At 40.3% G+C, this 27,986-nt stretch overlaps 2 protein-coding genes across 3 annotated transcripts; one reads left to right on the forward strand and one right to left on the reverse strand.

Moving 5' to 3' along the window:
• Positions 1 to 496: 496 nt before the first annotated feature.
• On the forward strand, positions 497 to 14,979 carry rab3ab (RAB3A, member RAS oncogene family, b). 2 transcript variants are annotated; one of them, XM_018745945.2, is made up of 6 exons: positions 497 to 580; positions 4,166 to 4,257; positions 9,188 to 9,415; positions 11,087 to 11,205; positions 11,908 to 12,032; positions 12,287 to 14,979. In XM_018745945.2, exons 3-6 carry the CDS (start codon positions 9,188 to 9,190, stop codon positions 12,475 to 12,477), a joined length of 663 nt encoding a protein of 220 aa, XP_018601461.1. In that variant the 5' UTR covers positions 497 to 580; positions 4,166 to 4,257; the 3' UTR covers positions 12,478 to 14,979. The 2 variants fall into 2 exon arrangements, with proteins under 2 accessions (XP_018601461.1, XP_018601460.1); XM_018745944.2 differs by lacking the exon at positions 4,166 to 4,257.
• A 6,878-nt stretch (positions 14,980 to 21,857) lies between these two features.
• On the reverse strand, positions 21,858 to 23,553 carry jund (JunD proto-oncogene, AP-1 transcription factor subunit). The gene has a single exon (XM_029255126.1). It carries the CDS (start codon positions 23,117 to 23,119, stop codon positions 22,202 to 22,204), a length of 918 nt encoding a protein of 305 aa, XP_029110959.1. The 5' UTR covers positions 23,120 to 23,553; the 3' UTR covers positions 21,858 to 22,201.
• Positions 23,554 to 27,986: the final 4,433 nt, after the last annotated feature.

Genomic DNA, 27,986 nt, shown 5'->3' on the forward strand with positions numbered 1-27,986 from the left:
GTAGCCTAGCACAGCTGAGGTGCAGGAACTTAGAGGATCTTGTAGATCTGTGGGTTATTTGTTCCCCCTTCTATAGACAGTCATTGTTTGTTTAGGTTTTGAAATAAGAGCCGTTTCGAGCAGATCTACATTTTTTAAAAATACTATAGTCACATTAGAATGTTCCATTTTGTCGAAATAACTGATCATTCACTGTCACTACACCCACTCATCTAAATACCTTACGTGTGTGTATATGTAATATAAACTAACACACAGATTCATTTATATGTATATTTAAATGGTCGTCTGTGAGAATTTTTAAAACTGTTTTCTCATAAATTATACAGAAACTCAGCTGGTAGAATGTAGAATGCATAATTCATAGCACTGGGTTTAACGCCTCATGAATATTTCAGAATATTCCGGTGAGAGCTTTCTCTTCATTCGTGCTCACAAGTGTCAATCAAAATGCGTTTCCTCAGCGGGTCCGCCTTCCTCAGTTAGCCGCTGTCAATCAAATGACGTGAGCTTTTCTGCAGGTGCAAGACGAACTGCTGCATTAGTGCAATAGAGGCTCCAACCAAAATTGGTTTTAACGGTAAGGAAAATTGTGTTTTTTTTTAAAAATTTTATTACATCCCCCAGTTATTACGAAATATGTGCGGATTGGTTGCTGCGAATCTCTGTGCTGCGTTGTCGTAGGATTCATTTGAACCAGTTAATAATAGGGAAGAAGAATAACCTTCATTTGACACATACATGATACACATGCTTTTTGGCATTGCAAAAAGCCGACGTATTTCTCTTGGGACCGTATCTGAGCAGCTTTGTTTGTTATGAAAATTTGGTGCACGACGACGACGTTGTCAAGCTCACACCGGGATGGCGAGCTGAAAGCCATCTTCATTTCTGTGTGTATTCCTGCATATCTCGCCCAGAGCCTCGGGGTTACAAAATGGTTCTCAGATGCGCGTGTAAAAAGGACTCGAGAGAAGCGCGTGCGGAGGCCGAGCGCAAGGAGAGAGCGCGAGAGCGGCGGCGGGTCGCATCACCGCCAGCGTGAGAACAGCACCCGCAAGCGTGAACATGCTACGCCTACGGGGTTCAATGTGGGGCGTCTAGTAGATGTCCTGTAGTACGTACTGTGCGGTAGGCAGAAATGGCAAATGCGAATTTTCCGCAAATTGTGCTTGAAAACGACAAACGTCAGGTGTGTGTGTGTTCTAACGCAGTGAGTCGCACGCCGCATATTTTACACGGAAAGTGGACTGTCGTCTGTCTCATCCCCCCAGAGAAATAACACGTCTCCTCTCTCTCTGTGCAGCCCCTGTGATCTCGCTATGGTTTTACCGTCACATACGCAACGGCGGACGCATCGATCATGCACAAGTGCGTTGTGCCGTTAAAAGAAATTAGGTCATTTCTTCTATCCTTAAAATCGAATTTGCAGTGTTGGTCATTAAAAAACTGTTTCTGCTTAGCCCTTTTACTCGGTGCGATCTGTTTATCGTGAAATCAGTTGATGACTGTATATCCCCCCCGAGGTTTTTAATATTTGAAACTCGCACACATCCTTAGCCTTCATAGACAGATCTGAATGAAATCGATCATAACGGCAGAATCATCAGTGTGAGGCTGAAAAGTGGAAAAACGAATGTATTGCTTGTGCACTAGTATCTAATCCTTGTTCGGTTTTTAATTCTTTCAGCTATCTTCATATATTTATGTCCATGATTAAATTAATATGAATAGAAAAGCCACTGCAAAATGATACTTGCAACACAGCAGTGGGTGGAGGTGGAAGTAGGGAGCAGCAAGACCTGACTTTTAGAAGGACAGTCAGAGGCTTTGTGGCCTTCCTTCTTCAGGGCCCCATGGCCTACCGGTGTCTAACCGTAAGACAGCCCTGCTGCAGCACATCTCCCAAAACAAAGCCCTCCTTCATGTGCCACATGAAGATGGTGACGAAGCCTCCAGATTAATCCTTTCTTTGAAAAATGACTGAACATCTGTCGAGCCTTCGTACATGTTCTCTCCTGTATCCCTTGAAAGGACATGGGGGGGGCATGATGGTCACAGGAAACGGTAAAACAGCCATCATGGGTAACTGAATGTGTTGTTTTGTTCACAAGTAACGATGCAAATGAATTCAGTTGCTTGCAAACTTGGATTACTTTTTAAGTGACATGAATGAGTCCCAGGCTTTATGCTTTAAATTTTGAATAACCGTGTATCTGCTGTGACACATGCACTGAACTCTAAAGAATGAAGGGTCATTTTATGCAATTTACAGTACACTCATGGTAAGGTTAACTTGTTTGACATACAGTTACACAGAAACAATACTGTTGATGTATAGTATTAATTACATTAACCTAAATATTAATGCATCAGATGTATTATTTAGGTAGAGTTGTGTAAGATTATCCTTAACTCTTACAGGTACAGTGTTAGCCTCAGAATTTATCCATTTGTAGTGGGTTTTATTACATCCATTTAGATCATAAACTACACTTAAATTTGAGTTATTTCAAGAAGTTAAGACTGTAGAAGTTGTAAATGGTTTTATTTTGAATTTTTTGTGTTTTACAAGAAGCCATTTTGATAATGCTTGTGTAGCAGTTTCCTTTATGCTTAAGGGAGAATTACAGTAATATTCACAAACCATTTTGTTCTGGTCCAAAGAATTTTAAAAAATATTGTAAAATATTGTGGCGGTGGGGATTAAAATGGCAATAAAAGGGCCTTCATTTTTCATTTTTGCTTTTTCCCCATAGTTTCTTTATAACTGCTTGTTTTTACAGCTCCCTTTCAAGTGTAACCTCTATGCCAATTGAAAAGTAGTGAGCACAGCCCTACATCTACTGTAATATGCATACTGTGGACATAAAATTTGTCATTTTACAGTCTAGAGGCTTCATTGAGCTCTAGAACATGCTCAGAGAGGAGTGTTGTTCTGCCAATTCCACTCAGTCCTTACAGTTCCCTGCCAACTATAAGTATTTGTGAATAGTGAAGGGGAAAGAACCTCAACTGTCTAATCAGCTCTGCTTCTTTGCTTTTCTGTGAGTGTTGTGGTATGGTGTAGACTTGGGTTCACGGGATAGCATACAGATGGGTCACTGATGATCGAATTCCGCTGTACAGTCTCCAGTTTTCTGTCATCAGTTTATCATTCCTAGAGAGAGCTTGAAATATGGCATATCGTCTTCTGAAAACCCAATTTAAGTATTAACTTATGTAATAATACATCACAGTCAGGCAAAGCATGTTTGCCGTCAGCTGTCTTGGAAAAATTGTATCTCCAGTCGAAATAGTGGTCTAGTCTGTTTGTGTAACCACATAGATACCTGTACACTATGCTGCAGCTCAGCGCTTTTAAGGGTTGATGTCTGTGATACCCTATATGTTACCCATTAGAGTAATTCTGTAGTCTCATAATTCTGAATACCTTTGTTAACAGGGTACAAACAAGGTCTGTGTAAGATAGGACTGGTTATTTGTGCTAGAACATAAAAACAAATACTCAGGTGTCCCTTCGAGTCCTGATGCATACCTGTTGAGGACTAAATCGGAAGGTTCATCGACTCCAAGCTACTGTCACATAACACGAGGAAGGAGGGCGTTCTTTATTACATTTCTAATGAAGTAAGAGAACACTGCCTCTTCTCTCATTTAGGAAATCAGGTCACCTGAAGCATGAGAAAGTACATTGCCTTAAGAAAATGTGTCCTTTTTGTCACTATGGCCAGTTAACATCCCCTCATACAGCTGAGTAAAGATCTTTATATCAGCACAACAAAGCTGCAACTCTTAAAGGTTTTTGGAGTTTAATGGTATCAGAACATTTCACACCAACCTCTCTGCATTACAGCAACTGTCTTGCATTCTTACCAGTATTGTATGTGAGTCCTGTTAGTTCTGTACTTAGTTGGGAGAAAGTTTCCTTTTCATTTGTTTCACTCTGTCTTCTGCCATGTTTGGGCTAGTGAGGACAATGTGTGACATGTACTTTTTCTCGTATTTATTGCTTGCGGAAAACTGCCATGATGGCTTTTGAAAATAAAGTACCCTTTTTTCCTACAAAAGTAGGAAAAAGCTCAGTATATAGAACAGCAGCAACAACTTTGCCCCTTATTTTGTCTTTTGACTTCTGTTCCACTGCCTTGCCGCATGTATCTAGATCAGGAAGTGGGAGCCTACATCTTTTCAGTGGAAGACTGTCCATTGTTACCTGCTGCACCTTATACTAATACTGACTTCAGAAATAAACATGTAAGTATTAACAAAATATTCCAAAGCTTTGTGTGTAAAAAAAAAAAAAAAAAAAAATCCTTACACTAGCATACTGTAATAGTGTAAATGAAGCCTTACTGTTGTCAAGTTAAGATCTAACATGAAACATTTCTCAATAATGCTGTGTAATATTTCTGACTGCATAGTGTCTGTCTGCTTTGCTGAGTGAAAGACATAGCAGTGATCTTGTCGTCTTTGTTTCTTTACATCATAGCATGTGTGAAGCAAATTATGTAAATGGCTCAGTCCATACCATGCTTCAGGTCCTATGCTTTTAGGGTAGACTCAGGATCACCCCTACCCTGCAGATATATAGAACATATAAAATATTATGTTCAGTTTACTTTTATAGCAGCTTTCTTTATGCTAAGGGAGAATTACAATAATTACAATTAATTCATTTTGTTATGTTGGTTTTACCATTGTCATGCATAAAAGATACCCTTGTTTTGCTATTTTAATGAATTTTACAAGATACAGCTTTTGTCTAGGAACCAACTGTTTTTTCCAATAAGAAATAATGGTAATTTCATCCCCTTACAAAAGGAATTTGCCTAAAAGAATGAGTTCATGGATTGCATAAACCCTACCAACTTAAGGATGAGTGTATATGTTGTTTTTTTTTTTTTTTGAAAATAGTATTGAAAGTAATGACATTTTGAGTGAAATTGTTTACATTTATAGTTATTTGTGATTTGGAGATGATTCAAAGCAATAAGGTGCATACAACATAGGTGCTTATTAAGCCAAAGAACACAGAGAAAATTGGTACAGGTAATCCTGGAGTTACAACACATTCAATTTAAGGCTACCTGGACTGTTACAGCAGCTTTTCCATTAACCTTATGTTAGTTTTCAGTACCAATGTTAAGTCATAGCATCTAACGACAACCTGTCCATCTGCTGTACAACATCATCTGCTGGCCACAATGCAGCAAGGCACCCATATTTGTTATTGTTTGGGCCTCCGTGTTTGGATGTCTAGCGAGAATTGCATTTTGTTCACAAAGCTTTTAATCTGTGATTCCCTTCAGGTTACATTTTCACTTGCTAGCCATTGTCAGTAAAAAGTGACTCTTCTGATGGTGCTGAGAAGAAAATGCAGAAATCAATAAATGCAGAAATTAAAGTGAAAATAATAGTACAGCATAAAAATATAATGGTAATACTACTGTGTTTATTATACTATTTTAATATTTTAAGATGGACCTATATGGAATTAGTGGGGGGAAAAATATAACAGCACATAAAACATAGTATTTGTGCATATTCACTTTCTATATATCCTTATAGTTCATATGATATGGGGGATGTTCATCTCAGGATGGGGTAGTTGGAACAGAACTTGGGTATAACACTGTGGCCACCTATATATGGCACATTTGAAGCAGGATCATAATCAGAAATGTAAAAAGGGTGAAAATGACAACAGTAATGTTCATTAAAAGTTTACCACCATTTCCAAAATCAGAAAACCAAGCCTTTCAATTCTCCTCCAAGTGTGTGCTTTTCTTCAAGTCTCTGACAAGCATTTTTGAGTGCTGAAGAAATCATCTTTTGATACTTATCTGAATCAAGTTACACATCTTTCCTAGGAGGTGGTTCTCCTCAGGGGGAACACAGTGTTCTTTGAGTCAAGCATATTTTTATTCAAGAACTGCCAAAAAACTGAGATCTCACAATATCTTCAGACCAATCAAGTGGAAATAACTGCGTTCTTTTTAATGCTGCATAAAACTATAAAGTCATAGTGTTGGTTGGTAGATGTGTTTAAAGGCTGGGTGACAGCATGTGATTTATTCTCATAATTCTTGTCAGGACTCACTAAACCACCCAAATGAGTTGGTTAGATACCACGGTTCCTGTTTTGCAAGCACTGTTTGCATGCTGTTCACACACAGACATTACACGTTGAACCCTGTCGCAATTTCACTGACTGACTTTGCTGTCAAAGGCATCCTTAAGATGACAGTTGCAAGGTTCATGACATAGAGTGGAGAGAAACTGTTAGAATATGAAGGGCGGGATGTTCAAAGTGTTCTTTTAAATTCTGGAAATGTGAACCAGCCCAATGGATATAGCAGGGCTATTTTCATTTTCAGGACATTTTCTTCAAGGTTACAAAAGTGTACTGTTACACCAGTTCCACTTTGTTCTGCTGTGTTTAGAATTAGCTGGACTCAGTGTCTCTAACACTGTTACTGATACAGATTCGTGATATGACAAGGCTGGTGAATGTTGAGGAACCTTTCCTCGATTAGCCCCTGAAGATCCAATAGCCCAGATCAGTCTTTATGATTCCAAACACAAAGCTTTTATTAACGCTCAAAACAGAATGCAAGTAATATTGTTTATTTCCTTTACAATAACTGTAAGAATATTGACATTTAATTATTTAATTCTGCAAGATTGTTTATTCTGTTTTTACATTTCTGAAGCCTTGCTCATTCTGGCTGTTGGGGATTCTGTTGTTTCCAGCAATGGTCACTTGTCTCTAAATTTAGATGCACATTCAGGCCTGCAGACCCTTGTCTTTGAAGCAAATCTTTGTTGTGTATGGCTACAACTGAGAAATTGAGATTCTGGAAAACCATAAACAGGTCTAGGCACAAATACAGCTTTGCTGCATTGACACTGTAGGCAAATGATGAGCGTGTACACGCCACGAAGGTCAGGAGCAGCTCACTACCTTTCAGGTAGGGCCTCATTTGTACCTGGAACTCTGAATGAAGTGGCTTACTGTTCAAATAGTCCAACATTTGCATTTATTCATTTAGCAGATGCTTCTCTCCAAAGTGATGTACATCTAAAAAACAATAAAGTACAATGCTCCAACAGATGGATAGATTTTGATGTAGATGTACAATTTTTAAAGTAGTCAGTTTATCTTATAACATCAAATAAATAAGCAAATATTATACAAATAGTTGTGTGTAGTTTTAAAACAGATGTCATAGTCCACATTTGTAGAGCACATAAGAAATCGAGAGAAGTGAATCCTAAAGATGTGCTCTGAGACCTTTCTTGAATGAAGCAAGAGATTCAGTGGTTGAGTCTGAGTGAAAGATGGTGGTCATTCCACTACACTAGATCTGGAACTGAAATCCTTTGTGCTTTTGATTTTGGACCTCTTGTGTTTGGGACCACCAAATGTGCAGTGGTGGAGTAATGTAGCAGTCTTGTTGTTGGTTTTATAGGGCATAACCAGAAATTAATGAGAGTAGCTACAGTAAGTCAATGGAGAGGGGATACATGGGGACACTTCGGGAGGTCAAACACAATCCGTGCAGCAGCTTCCTGTGTCAACTGGACAGGTTTGTTGGCAGAGGCCAGATGATCAAACTGGGGAGAGTTGCAGTAATCCAGGCGAGGTATCGCCATGGCTTGAACCAGAAGAAGAAATGTTAGACCCCAACAAGTGATTCGTGTTATCAGAAATGTCTGAGTTTTTTTGTTTGCATTGACATCACTTTATAAACGGCAATCATTTTATGAGTAGAGCAGAACTATGGCACTTAAGTTCATTTTCTGATTAGAGGTAAATGATATGGTCCTGTAGTGAGCACTCTTTTCAGGAAGCCCAAAGGTCCAAAAATTTATTTTGTTGAATAACTGCAGTATAAATCACTGGGCACACTCAATATGTTTGTGTAATTTTGAGAAAACAACCATACAAGGAAAATGTTGAAAATAAAATGTTGAGTGACTGCCTTCATGTGTTCGTGAGTCATTGATGTAAAATAGCACCATCTCATCAATTAATGTTGCCCAGCCTCAACATTGACTGATGAATTGTACTTTGGATCAATAGCTCTGTTCTTTTTTTAATACCCAGCAGACCTCCGCTGGAGTTAAATCTCATCTGTCAATATACTTCTACTGTCATTTGTTTCCCCTAGCACATGAATCCCACAGTTAGCGTTTTGTTTCTTAAGGGCTCTGGGTTTCTCGCCCTTACTTTAAACGTTACATGATTGTCTTTTTGGACAGATATTGATCTTAGTTAAAACTTATATTTCCTTGTACTCATTTTGAACGTTTAATACAGGTGGTCCCTGATTCGCGATGGTTTGACTTGTGATTTTTTTTCAACTTTACGATGGTAAGCTGGCGATAGATATCCAGTGGAAACCGTACTTCAAATTTTGAATTTAGATTTTTCCACCTGTATATGGAAGTACAAATATATTATACAAATAATCATCTTATTGGGTAGTTTTTAGAATGCCACTGTGTGATTAGGACTATCAACCATTTATGACAATAGTATCATACAGTTTTACTTAGATATTCTACACCAGTTTTGAATTAGTTTAAAGTAAACCCTATAAGCTTACATTTGAATGAGAATGAAAAATCACTTTTCCAGGAAGTTTTTCTGAAATGTACAGAGTTTCTCTTTAATCAACATTTGATATTGAGGTGACACATGTAATGGGCTGTTACTGATATTGAACAAAGTTGATGTCTGCATGACTGAACAAAAAGGTATTTGTGTTCTTACATAATGTTTGATTTTCAGTCATGGTACATCTACAAATGTTCCCTTCATATACTTTCGACCGGAGGTTTTGTAAAATTTAAAAAAAAAAAAAAAAAAATTCTGTGTTATCTGCTACACATTCAATGGAAAATGTGCAAATCCTTTGTTGTCTGTGCGGCTTTGGGACAAAACCTAGAATGGAAGATTGCTTTCGAAGGTTTTTCAGTTGGACGAGTAAGTTACTGTGCAGTAAAAGAGTATAAAGAGAATACCAGGGCATGAGTGTAAAAATCAGAGATGCAGACGCACAGAAGGGTATTTCAGGCCTTTAGTATTACGACACTAGGGACTTTCTGGAAAAAGTGTTCTGAAATGATGACTGACATTAAACCGATGAGTATCGTGTCTTTCTTGGCCTGCCCCTAGATGGCTTCAGCTACAGATGCCCGCTATGGACAGAAAGAATCGTCTGACCAGAACTTTGACTACATGTTCAAGATCCTCATAATTGGCAACAGCAGCGTGGGCAAGACCAGCTTTCTGTTCCGCTACGCTGATGACTCCTTTACACCAGCTTTTGTCAGCACTGTAGGAATCGACTTCAAGGTGAAGACCATCTACAGGAATGACAAAAGGATCAAGCTACAGATTTGGGTGCGTTTAATTTTTTCAGACTCTTGGTTTTTGGAATGTCGACTGTTGAAGTTCATTTGTAAATCAGCTTACCATGAGTTCCAGGGGCCATCTGAAAGCAATGTTTTATTAGTATATTGCAATAAGCAGGTTGTTTTTTTAATCTTTGAAATAGAAGACTGCATTTTATATGTGTGTACGACAGAACTCAACAACAGGTTTTTACTCTTCACAGGTTTTATAGTTTTCTGCTGTCCTGATTTAATGTGTCTCCTGTTATGTGATCTTGCATATTTGCATTTGTTGCAGGCTTTTCTTTCTCTATAAATGATAACTGCCATACTCTTATGTATGCTGTGCAGTGAAAAACCTGGTCTCTAGAGTATTGAAGTTTTTGCAATGGCTGCCATTTGTTGAGAGTTTTGTTAGCATCCAATTATTAAACTCACTGTTTGCTTGTGCAAAGATTTTGTTCTCACTCAGTCCATTATGTTCCGCATCCAGTAAGTAGTTAAAACAATATGGAAAACAGCTCTATGAAATATACTGTCCTGTCTGTGCTGTCAGGGCATGTTGAATTAATCCTAATATGTGGTCCGGAATGCTGGTCCAGCACTTTATTTAAAGTATACTGTATACAGCACGCACTCTGTCTCCTTAAAGGTTGCTTCTTAGGAAAATTTTCAAATGCAGTGAATTGGTTTGCTGTGATGACACACATTTCAAGTTTTCTGAATTCACAAAATCATAATACAAGTCCCACAGTTACAAATAATTTCCAGGGAATCTCACACAGTTTTTTACACCCCCCCCCCCCCCCCCCCCCCCAACAAAGTTTTTCACCACAGTTATTTTGTGTATGCAACTAAGAATATATACATTTTTACAAAGAAGAAAAATAAGCACCTCCAGGCTTGAGTGGAGTGGGGTGGTGTGGTGCTGGCAGGGAGGCTGATGACTGGCAAGATGCATGTGTTTGCAGGAGGAATGACATCACACTCTCTTGCTAGACTTTTCCAGGCCACAGCCCTTGTTAGGAAGCTGTAGGTCTGTCAGGCAGCCAATTGCTGCAGCGAGCCGGATGATTGGACGCTGCCCCACCCCCCATACTGCACTTTGCCTCTCAGTACACAGACCCCATCGAGTCCCACCTCCTTCCCATCCCCCATTTCACAGCAGAGCACACGTCCCGCTGTCAGCCTAGGACAGTCCTTAAGACTGGGGCCTGGAAGCTTACATGTAACCATGTCTTTATTGATTTTTACTGCCTTCGTACATAGGTTAACATACGTGTATCGCTGGTTTTCTCTATGTGTGCTGTATTTCAATGAACAAGAATCTGGTCCATAGATATATCTAGATACATGTTATTGCACGGCTGCTTTCAGTGATTGTTGTTCTTAGTGTCAGTGAGGTGATCTCTAAATCTCTGGGCATTCATTAGAGCTTAGCCAGTATCTGTCAGCCAGCAAAATGCTGTTATGCCAGCATCTGAACTCTCATGTGCCGAATCATAGTGGAATCACTACATACGCAGTGGAAGCACAGTAATTCATCAGAAAGATGTCTTGTCAAGTGCATTTTCAGTATGGTTACCTTAGTAGTATGTGGATGTAGTGGACAAAGATGGTGAAATCTTTAATTTGCATGAACTGGGTTGATTTTATGTTCCACCCCTCCATTTCATGTCAGGATACTGCTGGTCAGGAGCGATACAGGACAATCACCACTGCCTACTACAGAGGAGCCATGGGCTTCATCCTCATGTATGACATCACCAATGAGGAGTCCTTCAACGCTGTGCAGGATTGGTGGGTGCTCAGTGAGAAAAACAGCATGCACTGTGCAATATGCGATGATTCATCCTAGAATTAGATGCCTGTCTGGTCTGGGAATGCTGGTAGGTGCACTGACCTTTCCAAAGATAATTTCGCACCAGCACTGTCTAGCCCTGGGCCAAGTCAAACAAGGACAGGTCCACAGGGACTTTATAAATTTTTCTGGATCCTTTAAACCTCAAAGTTTACTTTTTCATGTTTAGGTACATAGATTTAATAAGTTATGGAAACAGATCCATGGTATCTTGTGATTTTGATTAAGTACGAAGTTACTGGTTCAGTTTTAATTTTTGTTCAGTCTTCTACTGAAAGATGCCAATCTGTGAAGAGTAGCACAGCAGTGGATTTTTTTTTAAGTAGAATTTTTTGTTTTACAACAAAAATGTGGTTATAAAGTACAAAACTCGGAATGTCAAAGAGCTTGTTTTCATGTAGTGATCCAGTGCTGTACAACATAGCCTTTAATGTCCTAATAGCCAGCTCAACGAGGGCATTCTGCAATAATCATGAGTTTGGTTCAAAACATGGCAGTTTGAACAGTTTTTATCCCAGGGTTGCTCTCCATGAAAGGTGCTAATATGAAAGTGACAGGTGGACATAAGATTGGGTTGGGCTGACATGGGGAGGGGAGGTGCACTAACCTCCCTGACTGCTGGATAATTGTGTCTGCTGCAGGTCCACACAGATTAAGACCTACTCCTGGGACAATGCACAGGTGCTGCTGGTGGGCAATAAATGCGATATGGAGGACGAGAGGGTGGTGGCATCAGAAAGGGGCAGACAGCTGTCAGAACACCTGGGTGAGTGAGATCAAAATGCTTCTTGTATAATTGGGTCGCAGCATCTGTCAGAAGGTGCTGTGATATACTTATGGAGTTTTAACTGAATCACAGAACTACAATAAGGTTTCTTTTTAAAGAAATAAGTGAATCATTGATGCATTCTCAATATGTTAATTTTCATTTTCATATTTGTGCCACACTAGAAACAGTATACATGTGCTGTATTTTTTTAATAATCTTATTCCTTATTCTTTAAATCTTGTCAATGCCAGGCTTTGAGTTCTTTGAGGCCAGTGCCAAAGACAACATCAACGTGAAGCAGACCTTTGAGCGTCTGGTGGATATAATATGTGAGAAGATGTCTGAGAGCTTGGACGCAGCTGATCCGGCCGTCACTGGGGCCAAACAAGGGCCACAGCTCACTGAGCAACCTGCAGCCTCTCACCAAGACTGCGCGTGCTAGAGGTCTCTTGTGCACCCCACCCTCAGGCACCCCACTACCCTCACTGTCTGACCCCACTGCTTACACCACCAGAAACTCGAGGATGGGTCACACAGGCTCCCTTCCATGATCAAAGTCCTACAGTGTCTTCTGGCTTTGCCCTCTTTCACATAACAGAAGGGAGGAAAGCTAGTCTTAAAGCTCCAGGAAACTTCTTTTTCCAAGGCCTGCTCAAAATCCTGAAACCCTTTTTTGTAGTTTAGCTTTTATCCAGTTTACCATGTCTTTGTATCAGCATTTGTTAGGTGCTGGAATTGCCATATCAAGTCTCTCTAGAAAAAACACAACAGGCAAGCTATTTGGAAAGAGATCATTGGTTTTTTAAGTTTTAGACAAAACCCAGAGGACACTGTACACCTGAATATGTGTGACTTTAATTCCCCTTAGTCTAAAGTACTACACTCTGTATATATTATTCTAGTGTACCATTATTTTGACTTGTCTTCAGCTCCCAATATTTAATATATATTTTTGCGTTTTTTTCCTTTATAACTTATTTGAAACTGCTTCTGCTATGTTCTGTAAACAGTAGTATAAAGATTTCCTTTTTGTGGTTTTATTGTGTATATAAAGAAAGAGCATTATATATCTATAGATATACATTTTTGAAAATTAATCAGGAAATATTAAGATTAGTTAAAAAGAAATATACTATATGGAAAGCATATGTTGTAGATTCCATTACATAGTGAATATGCTCTCATCGTTTAAACCTGGATTCTGTGGCTGACTAAAGTTTGTTGTGCAGTTAGAATATGATATTCAGTTGCCTGTTTAAACAACACTGTACAGGACAGTGAAAAATTATGAAACCATCATTTATATACATTAATCATGAGTATTACAAAAGTTTCAGACATGAACAGGGGAGGCATTAACACATTAAAGTACAGTTTGGCATGGGAAGATGTCAGGTTATTAGAGCACATGCAGAATTTAAGGTCTGCCTTGATTACCAGTACTGTTTTTCTTACTGAGGTCAATTTATTTTGTTCCATTTTAGCTTTCTTCCCATAAGAAAATTACTGTATGTTGTTATAAGCATAGAGCAACTCAAAATGACCCTAGTTAAAATTAATCTCCCAAATATAACAGAGTGCTTTGAACTGGGCAACACTGAAAGGAATGACAGGGACTATTCTGAGAATCACGAGAAGACTGTTAGGTAACCTTTGTAGAACTCAGGCAAGCACACATAGTTATACATTCATAAATATACATTTATTTAAAGTATTTTATGTTGTGTTCTGTGACTAGAGAGCTCTCATATTATTGGCCTCTGACTAACAGTCCAGTGTTGTCAATACTTTCAAGACCCAAGTGCTCATTCTGTCAGTAAAGGTAGAAGGTTCTGTGGCTCTCTTTGGTTGCATTCCTTTATTTCCTGTAATAAAGGAACAAACTGCTACAGTTTTTTTTCTGATTTTAGCATTTGATTGCAGAAACTTTGTTCTGCATGTTTGTGAAGACAAGGGATTCTCAGACAGTGAGCTTCTTTGGCTTTGGTTAGATTGCTTTGGCACAAGAGCATCCTGCCTCTAGGTGTTGTCAGTGACTGAAAAACGTAAGTCCCTTCAATATCTTTTATGGTATTAAAGCATTGAGAATCTACTGTTCTGACACTGTTTTTCAGTAAGTCGTATCACATTTGGTACTTTGCATTACAGTGCTTGCAATCTAGGCAATTCCAAATTCTAAGACTGTGACCAGATTGTTGGGCAAATTAATAATTAGTATCCAAGCAATAAACAATGACTGTTAGCTCTTTCTTTCTACACCCCAGGCTTCTACACACTTAGACTCCCCAGGGAAGAAGTTGTGTTGGTAGACCTAAATAATAGTTGGTTTGTAGCCATTTGTTGTCTTTTGTTTTATTTATTCGTTCTATATTTGTGCATGTCTTGACGTTAATCTAGGTGGAACATCGGCTGAGACATGGCAAAAGGCCTGTGATGTGACCACGTGCCAATCTGGGTTGTTCCCTGCTGCTGACGTGCATAGTTTTAACATGAACTACCGTGCGTAATTTCAACAGGAACTAGACCAAAATCTGCTGGTTTACAAATGGCTTTCCGTAATCTCAAAAAACTTGGTTACTGTACGGCTGTATTAGTGCATGTCATGAATGCTAACTGCCAACAAACCCTGTCCCTCTCCCTAGGTTGCCTGTTAAAATTGTTTTTGTAAGAATCTTTGATGACACGCTTGTGATGCATCACACTGCTGGAGCTGAGGTCACCGATACCGTAATGGAACTGTATTAACATGACCGTGGTCTAAAGAAGCTTCTCTGAGCTGCAGTTGGGGCTCACCTTTATGAGCAGAATTGAGAGTTCAAGAATTATTTTTGTTACATGTGTCCTCTATGGTTGCCGTCTCAATGGTCTTTCTGTAGGATTTGTTCAGCTAGAGCTGTTCAGTTCAGGGGCAAAGTAAGATTGTACCCATGTCTTCAGCAAATGTGTTCTGCAACAGGAGATGAAAAGTTTAAGAGAATTAACATGGCAGATGAAATAGCCTTGTATCTGTGGTATGATTGAGTAATGGTGTAGTTATATTAGCGGCTTTGACTATTTTTTCTGCATTTGTGAAGACCTGTCTCCCGATCACACCCCAAGATGTATGACAACACGTGACTGTACTCCCAGTTAATTCCTGCTCCTTTAAGCAAAATGCCGCCGCCAGTGTCTGTTTTCTGTTTCATCCCACTATGCTGTCTTCCTTTCTGTATATAAGATGTGTAAATAGGTTTTAGTCGTTTGTTATTGTGTGAATTGTGCTGTGACTCCAAGCTTGGAAAAAATACTAACAATGTGGGTTTAAAAAAAAAAAAAAGACTTTGTTTTAGGCCTGCTTGTGATACATTGTGTCCCTTCATGAGAAGCAATATAAAGTCAAATCTAACCATTTAAAAGTAATAGATTGTTGGCAGTAGCTCTTAAACAACATTGTAAATCTAGAACACTAGAACCAACATATCCTTCTGTGTTACCTGGTGCTTTTCATTGCTGTAAGTGAAAAATGGAAAAATGAATGGTTTTTCAGTCAAAATAATTTCAGTAAATGGTAATGGATGTTGGGAATGTTTGCCTGTTAAAGGGGTTAAATATATATGCTTAATCAGCAGAGTTTGTATACAAGATCTGCTTTATAAAACTTAACAATGTGAACATCTAATATTTCAAATTTGGAATTAATTGTTAAAGTCCATTGTGTAATATAACTGGATGTAACACTTCTACAAAACTTAGAACACCTTGTGCAATGTATCATAATGTACTAGTAACCATATACCATAAACAAAATTAAAAATTTACTGGTAGGATAATACTATTATGTGATTTTTGCAAGTCTGCAATCTCAGCCATTTTGAAGCAGGTTTTTTTTCTATCTTTATTCCTGAATGGATGTACAAGGCTACCTGTTACTCAAGCTTGCGTCATCACCTGGATGTGGTTCTCTTAGTTGGTTTCAAAGTGGTGTTACGGACAATGTTCTATAGGCTGGACCAAAAAAGAGACTTAAAAAAAGGAAGGAGGTACTTAAATGCATGGTATTATGACATACTGTTGTAGTGTTTCTTTTGCTTGTTTGTTTTTCAGAGTTGTGTTAGACAATCCCCTGTAACTGATGTTTTCCTGTGAAGAATATTTTCTAGTGAAAAAGAAAAAAAAAATCCCCAGATTATCTAAAGTGTTCACTTGATTTGGACATATTTCCTTACATCATTTTACATTTTGTTTTCAGTGATGTGTCATCTGAACAAAATACTACACCTTTATCTGGTTTACATTAACACTGTTTTGTGAAAATACTATGTAAGAACAAAAACCATAAATAGTTTGTTATGCACAGTAAATATAGGGGGAAATGGTGTATTTAAAAAAAAAAAAAAACTTAGAAAAAATGTTAGACTAAAAATTTCCCAAATCTACTGTAAAAGTTGTGAAAGACCTAAATGACAAAAATAAAATTTATGCTGTTAAAATGTCTGCTTAACTATTAACCTGATATTACTGAAAAAAATGAATCACTGGCATTGAAGATTTTGATTTTTTTTTTTTTTTTTTTTTTAAATATATATAAAGATTCTGTCTTTGGAAGTATACTCTAAGAAGTGCCTTTTATAGCTATGAACTAGGTAATACAACTCAGGTAGGTTTCAGACATTCAGTGTAGTGCATCACCATTAGATTCTTTTGTAGGATTGGCATAGCAGTAGAGCCATGAACAGAAAATGTCATACAAGGATACCCATGTGGCACACAAACTAGATGACCCTAGATGGTCCCAGTGTCTGTCTGTCTGTCACACACGCACACACTCACTCACTCTCTTTCTCACACAAACACACAAGCAGATAACTGCTGGGATATAAAGATAGCAGTGGCATCACATGACTCCAACATCTCTAACCCACACAGCTTTGATAGCTAAGCCTGTTTAAACAGGTGAACAACAGGGATCATTTAACACCCCCATCCTCCTTGTCACACAACACCTTTATTTTTAGCCCAGGCTTCTGATACTGGGATCACAAGCAAATCAGGGGCCATCTGTTAGACAGCATATCCTGCGGTAGGTTCACTCTCATTTGGCTTATTGTCCGCTCAACCAGCAGCTCAAACCCATTTGTCCAGTAGCCACAGCTGCCTATAACTAAAGTCTATAATGTTTAACTAACATGCAGTCCTTTAAAATCAAAATAAGTTGTTTGCACCAACATTATATTCTAGTGAAGTTCTGTAATCCAAAAGAATTACCTGTAGCTTGTACCTGCTTGTCAAGAGACAGGATCGCAATGATGGGGCATGACCAAAAATCTGAAGCAGGTCTATAGAATATGATTTTAAAAAGTAGGATTTACAAACAAATATTAGCAGAATGTTAGCAGTATTCAGGAGGAAAAGGTTAGGTGAATGTATACCTCACAAATCGTTTGGGAAATTGCTCTGTTGGTGCAGCCACACGATTGTACTTGTGGCCTTTTAATCCAGCAAAAGTGTGTCCTCTAGACTCAAAATTGCACTTGTGCTTTATCATAATCTCAGTTGATCAGTTATTCAGAAAGCATTTCCACTAGAGGTCACACAAATTGTCTTAAGATGGAGTTTAAAATGGAGAAAATATGTAATTTATCGAAGAACAAAAGTTTTGGTTACATTTAGATACTGTTAACCTAAATAACCATCGTGCCATTAAATACTCCAGATTTAGCTGACATTTTTCTTCAAAATGACAATTATTTACCCATTTATTACAGCAGCATAGTTTTACTTGAGCAAATGAGGGTAAGGACTTCGCTTAAGGGCTCTACAGTAAGTGAGAGCTGAACTGGCAACCTTCAAATCCAAAGGCAATGACTCTAAACACTACACTATCAGCTGCCTCTTATGATAACTGATGCAAACTTATACTGCAGACAAACTGAAAAGAGGCCCTTGAGCCCTCAAGAGAAGTGAAATCAAGTTTTCATGGCTTGTTTTACATTTTATTTAGCAGACACTTTTCTCCAAAGTGACTTCCAATGAACTCGTATGTAGTGTTATCAGCCCATACACCTTATTCACCATGGTGACTTACACTGCTAGATACACTACTGACACTGGGTCACTCATCCATATATCCATTTTACAATATTTGTAACAAAAATTATTGAATTATATCACTTATAATCCAGATATTGAAAGTGGTACATCTATTGTGCAAGTGACTAATTCTTGGATTGTCAGTGTTACTTTCTGTTTCCAGTTGGTGAACCACAACACACACACTTAATTCGATAGTGTAAGGGTACTGGTGTTCTCAAAGCTGTTTATATCGTATTCATCATTGCGTCAATATTTTAAGATTTATACTCTTTATTTCTGAAAGTCTGCACCTGCTGTTTTAGGTGTGAGTTAGGGTTACCATAATCGATGCTGTGACTAGTTGTGACTGTCAATGTGACAGCAGGCAGTAAGTATTTAGAGTTTTTTTTTTTTTTAAACTAACACACAAAGCAACAGTACAAATGAAAAAACAGAAAGAACAATACAAAAAAGCTAAAGAAAAACAAGTTACAATTCAGATGAATGCATGAAATGATTGAGTGTAATAGTTTTAATTGCTTTTTTATTAGTAGGGTCTAGGATAGAAAAACTGTTTGATTTCATTTGAGAATGCTATAAAGTTGAGTTTCTTATTAGAGAATTTGCATTTATAGACATTAAATTTGGTTTACACCAAAATGAAACATTTCAGTTGCTAGTGGCATCAAAGAAGCATAGTGTGTGGATGCTTTGACAAATGAAACACAAGCAGTGAATAAAACTCTTATTGAGGAAATAAAATTAAAGCATTAGCAGGGGAAAAGTGATGTTGCATTAAATTTCAAGCCCCCTGTATGAAAAATGGTTTGTATTTTCATAAGTGGTTTTTCATTGTACAAACACAATTATATGAGGGAATTGTGTATTTGATGGTCAAGAGACTAGGAGGAGACATAATGTTAAAAGGAAAGTCATTTCATGTATTGGGAGGGTGAACAATCCCTAGAGCATCCGGAGAGAAGAGCTGAGAGTAGGCAGGACTGGGTCAGTAAATACATTGCATAACTGCAGTTCTTCACAGTAGGTGAAGGTGAAAAGGGAAAGTTCTCAAGAGCTTTTTCATAGGAAGATCTGTGGTGGGCGAAGGAGGAGAGGTCACCAGTGCTTGGGCTTAATTAAGTGATTGGTCATGAGATGATGGTTGTAGGACATTCGGATATCTGATCCAAAAGGCACAACATGAAGGAAAGCAAGTTGAAGATCTGGTAATTCTGTGACTAGAGATGTTTGGAGAAACTATGACTATGATTGTACCTACAGGAAAGAATGCAAAGAGGGAATATAAGAGGTCCAAGTAACAATCTGAGGCAGAACTGTAGAGGGTGGGTAGGGTTTTGGTCAGTCTAACGTGGTGCTTGTTACATTGAGTACATGGCTACCTCTATCAAATGCTGAGGAGAAGTCAAGAAGAATAAAAACAGATGAAAGGAAAGAAACTAAAACCAAGACTAGATCATTCCTTACCAAAAGTAAAGCAGTTTCGGTGTAGTAGACCCTGGAGAAGCTAGGGCCATCACTACTGGGTGAATTGTGGTAATAAAAATTCTAGTAGTAATTTATTTATTTTGTGTAAGGGGGGAGCGGAGCAATATTCCTTCAAGCACCCCAGAATTCCTAGCAATGACCCTAATGTTATATAATAACAGATAACAAATACGAAATATCTGAGTAAAACTTTACAGTAACACTTCTGTGAACTTCCTTGTTAGCTGTTGTAATTTAATGTGGAATTTAACTTCTGAACACTGTGGTCATGTTTTTTAAATTTTAAAACTGGATAGTTTTTTCCACCTTTCTCCTGTACTTCCTTATTATGGCACAGAAGAACCTCTCACTGGAATGAATTCTGCTTGTGCTGTTTTTTCCAACCTAAATTGTACACTGGCTACAAATCCTATAGCAGACAAGTACCAGAAGTCTTGTACCTTGAATTACTTCAGCAAAAATTAGTCAGCTATATAAATGGGTAAATATGTTTCTAACACAATACAGTATATGTGGGTCTGGGGTTCAAGTCCTGCATGGGGTGCCTTGTTACGCACTGGCGTCCCGTCCTGGGTGTCCCCCCTCCCTCTTTGGCCTTGCACCCTGTGCTGCCGGGTTCGGCTCCAGTTCGCCACGACTCCGCTCGGGACAAGGGGTTATGGATGGATGGATGGACAATACAGTATACAGATGTAACATTTTAGAAAACTACTGCAGGAGCTAAATGACTAAACAATCTATACTGGCTACCAATGACTTTCTTAGTTAAAAAAACAGCTGGTGGTTTGAGTTATTGCCTTTGAACCCAAAGGGCACAGGTTCAAGCCTCCCTTCTGGCTGTAAAGCCCTTGAGCAAAGTATTTACCCTAAATGGCTCCAGTAAGATTACCCAGCTGTATAGATGGGTAATAACTATAAGCACCTTAAAGTGGCTTGGGAGAAAAGTATCAGCTAAATGAATAAGCCCACTGGGTTTAGACTGCAAGTTTCCATCATGGAAGATGAACATAGAAATTATGCAGCATTTAAAGAAAAGCAATATTTGCTTGCTGATACAATAAATAATGACCCACACTATTAATTTTTGAGTCATTAAACTTATGTAGTAAGTTGTAATAAGTATAAATGTATAAAAACATAAGTGCTTCCAAAATACAAATGTTCTGGCAATAGCAATATCTGAATGTTTATTCTTAATTTATATAAATGAAAGTTTTGCACCCAGAAATAAACCGTATTTTGGGAAAAACTATTGAAATTTCATGAACACACCACTTTTTTCATAAGCTCATACATTATCTGAGGCATTTAGGTGACGGAATGATTTATAGCTTATTACATTTTGCTTAAATTTATTCAAGTAATGAAGAAAGACGTTTTTGTTAGGCAATTTCTAACGTCCTTTAGGTTTCGTAACAAATGACATAAATGTCAGGAAATTAAAAAGTACATAACGGTGTTGGAAATGATACAAGTCGCTTTATGAAATATGGCCACTAGGTGTCGCAGTTCAACACATGAACCTGCGAATCGTGTTTGTCACTTTCTGGAATCTCTTTGAATCCAAGATCTCAATTGATTCGACATGTTTTAGACGTAATGACCCCGAACCGAAGGGACAAAAACTCCCAGAACTAAATGTAAATGCAGCGCCTTGTCATTTTCAACATGTTTTTGATTTCCATGTCTTTTGATTATGTAAAAAGCCACTAAAAAAGTCGTACTGCCGGCAGCTGCTGAAATGCTTACGTTCAGTACATTCTATTAATAATTATTATTGTAGTTAGTCACTAAAGTCTTTCAAATTCCCTGCTAGAAGTGGCACAAATGAATTAGCTCCCTCCTTAACTGCGTTTTATGAATTTGTAAAGGTTGCACAATAAGAAACGTAGTCTAAAACTTTTGAGACCCCAAAACTGTACAATGTATCCCCTTGTTAATTGCGACAAAAACTTAACTTGAGCAATTTTTTCCAGAAAGGAAAAAAAAAAAAAAAAAAAAAAAAAAGCTTAGTAGCTACACGTTATGGTTTAATTAGTAAATAGTTGAATGTGCCTGAAAACACAGCCTAGACATCAATGACACAAACGAGTGTTTTCAAAGTGTTATTTCTCATTTATTTGATAACACTTTAAGGACACAATACCTAAATAGAAAGATGTAGATAATATGGAATGTGAGGGGGGGGGGTTGGGGGGAGGGGGAAAAAAAAAAAAAAATCAGTGCAACATAAAAAATGAAAAAAGCTCATGAAAAGAATTTAAGCTTCACATTTGAAGTAAAAAAAAAATAATAAGACACTGCAGGTCAATATGTAAAATGTCATCTGTTCATAAGTGCTTGTAAACATTTAAGGCATAATGTACATTTACACGCACCCAAGACACCGCCGTTGAAGCAGCAGTCATCGAGCTTGTCAGATACATGTACTTTGCTTTTCGGTTCATCGCCGAATTCAGTTTATGTCAAATACACAAAATGACCGAACAACCAATTGTGACGTGGAACCGCGTTACATACATGTAAACATATTTTACATTTAGTCGCGTACATAACGTATAGTGTCTGCTGTGGGGCCTTGAGGAGCCACAAGGGGCGCTCGAGGGGCCCTAATAGGCCTGCACCTGGTGCGGCAGCAGCTGACAGCCGCTGTTCACGTGGTTCATGACCTTCTGCTTCAGCTGCGCCACCTGCTCCCGCAATAAGCTGGCCGTGGAGGCTAAGTCTGTGTTCTGCGTCTTCAGCGTCTTTACTTTGTCCTCGAGCCTCGAAATGCGCTCCAGCTTCCTCTTGCGGCACTTGGAGGCTGCGATGCGGTTGCGGAGCTTCTTCCTCTCGGCCTTGATGCGCTCCTGCGTGTCCATGTTGATGGGCGACAGCGGCGGGCTCTCGCCGAAGCTCTGCACATCCGGCACCGTCTGCGGCTCGTCCTTGAGCGACTGAAGGCGCGCGTGAGCCGCGTGCTGCGCGCCGCCGAGGTGGTGAGTCGTCGACGAGGACGGTGGTGGCGGCGGCGGCGGGAAGGGGACAGTGTCCGTGGAGTAGTTGACCGTGGTGCCCAGGGGGCCGCTGCCGTAGCTGCTGAGGTTGGTGTAGACGGGCAGATCCGGGTGCGCGGTGACCGCGGGCGTGTTGCTGCCCAGTTCCAAGCTGCCTGTGTGCCCGCCGCCGCCGCCGCCGAGCTGGTTCTGCTTGTGCAGGTCCTCCAGCGCCTTTACGAAGCCCTCAGCGAACTCCTGCTCGTCGCTCACAGCCTTCTGGTAGAGGAACTGCGAGGTGGGCGTGGTGGTCACCATGCCGTTCGACTGGATGATGAGCCGCTCCAGCTCCGGAGAGGCGAGTTTCAGGAGCCCCGCGTCCGTGGAGCTCAACAAGGCGTCCGACCCCCGGACGGGCGGCTTCAGGGCCGAGCTCGGCTCGCTCAGGTTCACACTCATGTCCTTCTTCATCATGGTGTCGTCGGAGTAGTCGCTCGCGATGTCCCCTCTCGCGCGAATCACATCATCGTGGTAGAAGGGCGTTTCCATTCTAAGCCCTCACATCTGTGAGGGCAGCTCGAGCTCGCGGCTCCCACTCGCCGTCAACACACACACATCGGGCACGCGCCGCACGCGCCACGTCGCTTTCAGTGCTTCGAAAACGCTCGGTCTCCCCGTCTACGTGGAAGTGTCTTGTTAGCCGCGATTTCTTCTGCTTTCAGTTCTTTCGAATTAAAGGGGACTCCCCAAATCCGCGTCCCGCTCCTAGCGTGTGTGTTTTTAACGTTTCGCCTACCGTTTTTTCACTTTACTTACAAAACTGGCGCTCTTCACACTTTTCAAACAAACTCGAGGCGTACACTATGCCATGAAAGACCGACACACCGAGTAAAAAATAGTCACCAGTACGAGCGCGCTCACGAGCTCTGTTCCTTTTCTATCCTCCTGAATTCCATTATGTCATTTCAGAGCACCCAGATTGGACAGAAATGACGTTTTCTTCCCGTTTTATTTGAATAAGGGGCCGTGCTGGCCCCTGTTGCCATGGAGAAGGTTGGTAAACTGCAAATACTGCGGTGCATTGTGGTTTGATGTCATAGCAAACCCGGGTCACGGGGGGGAGGGAGGAAAGAGGGAGGACCGCCTGCTAACAGAGAAATGTAAGAAAAGCAGAAAGGGACGCGGGGTCACGTGATGTTTGTATAACACGCTCTTATGTAGACGCGCACCATATTTTTAGGCACGCGAAAGGGACAGGACTCCAAGTTACACTCATTTTCCCCGCGTTGACGCAGCTCTAACAGCAGCCATCTTGAGAAGTGGGGAAAACAAACAGAGAGCTGTTTTCACTACCCTTTCACTGCATGAACTCAGTAATAATGGGTAGCAGGAGTTCGGCTGGGGGACGCGTCCTGCCAGTGTTCAGTCAAGGCTGATGTGGCCCCATTTGTGTGAAATCCACCGAGCCCTGTCCATAATATTTGTGCTGCCTCGGTAGCCGACAAGGTGTTACACCCTTGATGAGCAGCATGATTCGGTTTAAGAGTTGCTTTACTCACTTGTCCCCTTAGTTTGTCACTGTAAGAAGGGACAGCTTCACTGTGGATGCTACTGATTTAAAGTCAGAATAAAAACGAAACCTCCCATACCGAGCGAGTGGGATCTCCTAAGCTGAGGCCAGTGGTGTGGACAACTCGCATGTCCTAACAACACCTCCCCTTGTTTACACTTGTTGGCAATATAGTCATAGATTTACCGAAAACCTGTCAAGGCTGATGCCTGGATCATTTTTGCTGTGTCCTTTCACTGACCATTTTATCCACTGGATTACATGAGAATATATGAAACAGCTACATAAGTTACTTTAGTTCAAGTTTATTGTCATAAGTACAAGTACCACATACAAGTATGAAATTCTTACTGAATGCTTCTCCACAGACTATGGACAAAGACAGAGACAACAGAAATACTGCACAAACAAAACAATAACAGTGAGTAGTGCAACAGCAATAGCAATAAATAATGGTAACAGTAATAACAATAAAATCAACTGACATGACAGAGAACTCAGAACGAGAGAAATGAGAATGGTAAATTACACTGCCACTTTAAGTAATGTGCTTGGGAGGAGCAGTCCAACTCTAGTTGCTAAAGGTGGCACATTGGTTAGTGTTGTATACTTTTACAGCAGTGGGGTAAAAGCTGTTCTTGTACCTAGCAGTGCAGGTTCGAATAAACCTGAGCAGCTTTGCAGATGGCAGAGAAGAGAAAAGTGCCAGTGTGGGGTGACTATGATCTTTCATGATGCGCATCATCATTCTGAGGCAGCGTGTGGCGTAGGTGTCCTGGACTGCTGGTAGCTGTGTGCCGATGATTCCCTGAGCTGTTTTGACCACCCTCTGTAGGGCTTTCTTGTCCTGTATGGAGCAGCTGCCACCCCAGGACGTAATACACCCTGTGAGGACAGACTCCACAGCACACCTGTAGAAAGTGGTGAGGACTGTAGCAGACATCCGGGTTTTCTTCAGACGCCTGAGGAAGTGGAGACGTTGATGGGCCTTTTTGATGGTTGATGCTGTGTGCTCAGTCCATATGAGTTTGGCATTGAGGGTAACGCCTAGGAATCTGAAGCTGTTGACCCTCTCTACAACGCCCCCTCCTATGTAGATGGGTGCATGAGCCGTATCCTGTTTCCTGAAGTCAATTACCAGCCCCTTAGTTTTACTGACATTGAGTGACAGGTTGTTGTCCTGGCACCACTCTCCCAGGAGCCTCATCTCCTCTTTGTAGGCCGTCTCATCGTTGTTGGTGATCAGACCTACAATCGTGGTATCGTCAGCAAACTTTATGATGTTGTTGGAGCTGTGACTGGCCACACAGTCATGTGTGAACAAGGAATATAGCACTGGGCTCAGGACACCTCCCTGTGGAGTGCCAGTGTTGAGGGTCAGTTGGGAGGAGGTATTACTACCAATCCGCACACGCTGGGGTTTGTTGGTGAGGAAATCCAGGATCCAATTGCACAATGTGGCACTCAGTCCCAGCCTTAGTAGTTTCTGGATCAGCTTGGTTGAGATGAGTGTTAAATGCTGAGCTATAGTCCACAAATAATAGCCTTGCATAGCAGTTTTTATTATCCAGGTGAGACAGAATGGTGTGAAGTGCGTGTGATATTGCATCTTCAGTGGATCTGTTGCGGCGGTATACTATGGACTTTGACAGCTCTTGTAGCTGGGGCTCCAGGAAGACATCTTGGGTTCTGTGATGGGTTCTGCAAAAAGTGGTGTCTGCCCAGTACACCGCTGATCTGAGCAGTCACCTGGGTGTCGCGATGCAGGTCAACAACAGATGGGTATCTTTCAGGACACAGTGCTGCAATCCACATACAATGCAGTACAATGAATTATTTACCAGAATTTATTCTCTAGTGCGGACCACAGTCCTACTCTTCGGTGGGTCTGGGGTTCAAGTCCCGCTTGGGGTGCCTTGCGACGGACTGGCGTCCCGTCCTGGGTGTGTCCCCTCCCCCTCCAGCCTTACGCTCTGAGTTGCCGGGTTAGGCTCCGGTTCCCCGTGACCCCGTATGGGACAAGCGGTTCTGAAAATGTGTGTGTGTGTGTGTGTGTGTGTGTGTGTGTGTATTCTCTAGTGTAAGGAACAATGTCAAAAGAAAAGCAAAATGTTCTCAAACATAACTACTGAAATCAGTAGCCTTTTCTGTAACAAAGAAAGGCGATGTTACCTGAAACACGTAGAAGTATACTGTATCAGGAGTATGTTAAAATGTGATTACATAACTATTTTAAAGGCAGCTGACTTCTTCATGTAAGGCTTCATCTGCAAACATAGTGATTAGAGCTGCTGCCTCTGGACCCGAAGGTCGCAGGTTTTAATCCCATCTTCAACTGTAGGACACTTGAGCAAGGTACTTACCTAAATGGCTCCAGTAAAATTACCCAGATGTATAAAAGGGTAAATAATTGTAAGTAGCTTAACTTTTTTAAGTTGCTTTGGAGAAAAGCATCAGCTAAATAAATATATGGGAGTGTTACATTGAGAGCTTTCCCAAATTAGATTTATTAATCAAATACCACATATGTATTACTGACTTATCTTCAAATTTATTTAAAAATGCAAATCTACTGCAGTAAATAGTTTGTCTGCTGCCAATTTATTGGAATGAAAAAGAATATCCAAAGAGTAATTGACTTAAGGGGGGGGGGGCTGTGCCTGGACTCTGGTGGGTCTGGGGTTCGAGTGCTGCTTAGGGTGCCTTGCAATCAACTGGCATCCCGTCCTGGGTGTGTCCACTCCCTCCCCAAGCCTGTGCCCTGTGTTGCCAGGCTAGGCTCCAGTTTGCCACAACCTCGCTCAGGACAAGCAGTTTCAGTCAATGTGTGTGTGTATTGACTTAGAAATTATTTGATGCTTGAACTTTAACTCCTGAAATCAATGACTGGGAATATGGTCACAAGGGGTCATACTTGTGTCCTACATTTACATGTATTCATTTAGCAGACGCTTGTCTCCAAAGCAACGTACATCTGAGAAAATACAAGTGTCCCCCAGCTAGATCACTGCTACCTGAAGTGGGAACTAATAGTTCTTTATTAAAATAGGTTCTTTTTAATTCTGTCACGCCACGGGTACCAAATTAAACTCTCCAATTCTGGTCTGAACTTTTGCATTGCTTTGTTTTCTGTTGTTTATACTGCATATTAGAGTATGACCATGGCCATGGGAAAACACTTTTCAACACTGATTTCTGCAAAATTTCCAGAAAATGTATAAAAACACTTATTTTTCTCGACGCATTTAGATTTGTCAGATTGTAAGCACTACGGTTTTAACAGAATACTTCATGGATCCTCCGAAGAACGGATGTAAACGTGTGTTGGTTGCTGGAGTACCTGCGGTTGAAAACCTCCCTTCCCAGCCCTGGTAACAGCACGCTCCCCTGCCGAATTTGGCACGCGAACTTGGCAGGGGCCGCGCGTGGGAGTGTGCGTCACGAGTGGGCTGATCCCACAAAGATGGCGTCTGCGGTGACGTCAGAGCGGCGGGAAGGGCCGTGCGGCTTTGAGAGGCGGAGGGAGAGCTGGGGGCGGGAAGATGGATCAGACCATGTCTATGTGGAAAAAAACACACAAGTGGCGTTTTATACGTATAATACTTCGCACGTATGAAAGGTCTGGAGTATGACCATATAAAGATTAAACGTTTTTTCATAATTAAAATACTTTTTCTTGAGGCAATATAAAATATTTTTAATATATGTATTTGGTAAAATAATTTGAAATTAAGTGAAAATGCTTGATCTTCTGTTAATAAAAATTTATAACTTTTCTGTTCGTCAGACACCAGGCAGTTTACAAAATTAAAATGCTGAGCAGTGGGGAAAAAAAAAAAAAGGAAA

The sequence above is a fragment of the Scleropages formosus genome, chromosome 9 (assembly GCF_900964775.1).
Source record: "Scleropages formosus chromosome 9, fSclFor1.1, whole genome shotgun sequence".
Taxonomy (NCBI): domain Eukaryota; kingdom Metazoa; phylum Chordata; class Actinopteri; order Osteoglossiformes; family Osteoglossidae; genus Scleropages; species Scleropages formosus.

What these genes read in the sequence shown, in the direction of transcription:
- rab3ab (XM_018745945.2), top strand. Translation starts at nt 9,188, where the DNA reads ATGGCTTCAGCTACAGATGCCCGCTATGGACAGAAAGAATCGTCTGAC. An exon ending in GGATCAAGCTACAGATTTGG is followed by an intron (nt 9,416 to 11,086) that starts GTGCGTTTAATT and finishes ATTTCATGTCAG; the next exon opens with GATACTGCTGGTCAGGAGCG. An exon ending in TTCAACGCTGTGCAGGATTG is followed by an intron (nt 11,206 to 11,907) that starts GTGGGTGCTCAG and finishes TGTCTGCTGCAG; the next exon opens with GTCCACACAGATTAAGACCT.
- jund (XM_029255126.1), bottom strand. Translation starts at nt 23,119, where the DNA reads ATGGAAACGCCCTTCTACCACGATGATGTGATTCGCGCGAGAGGGGAC.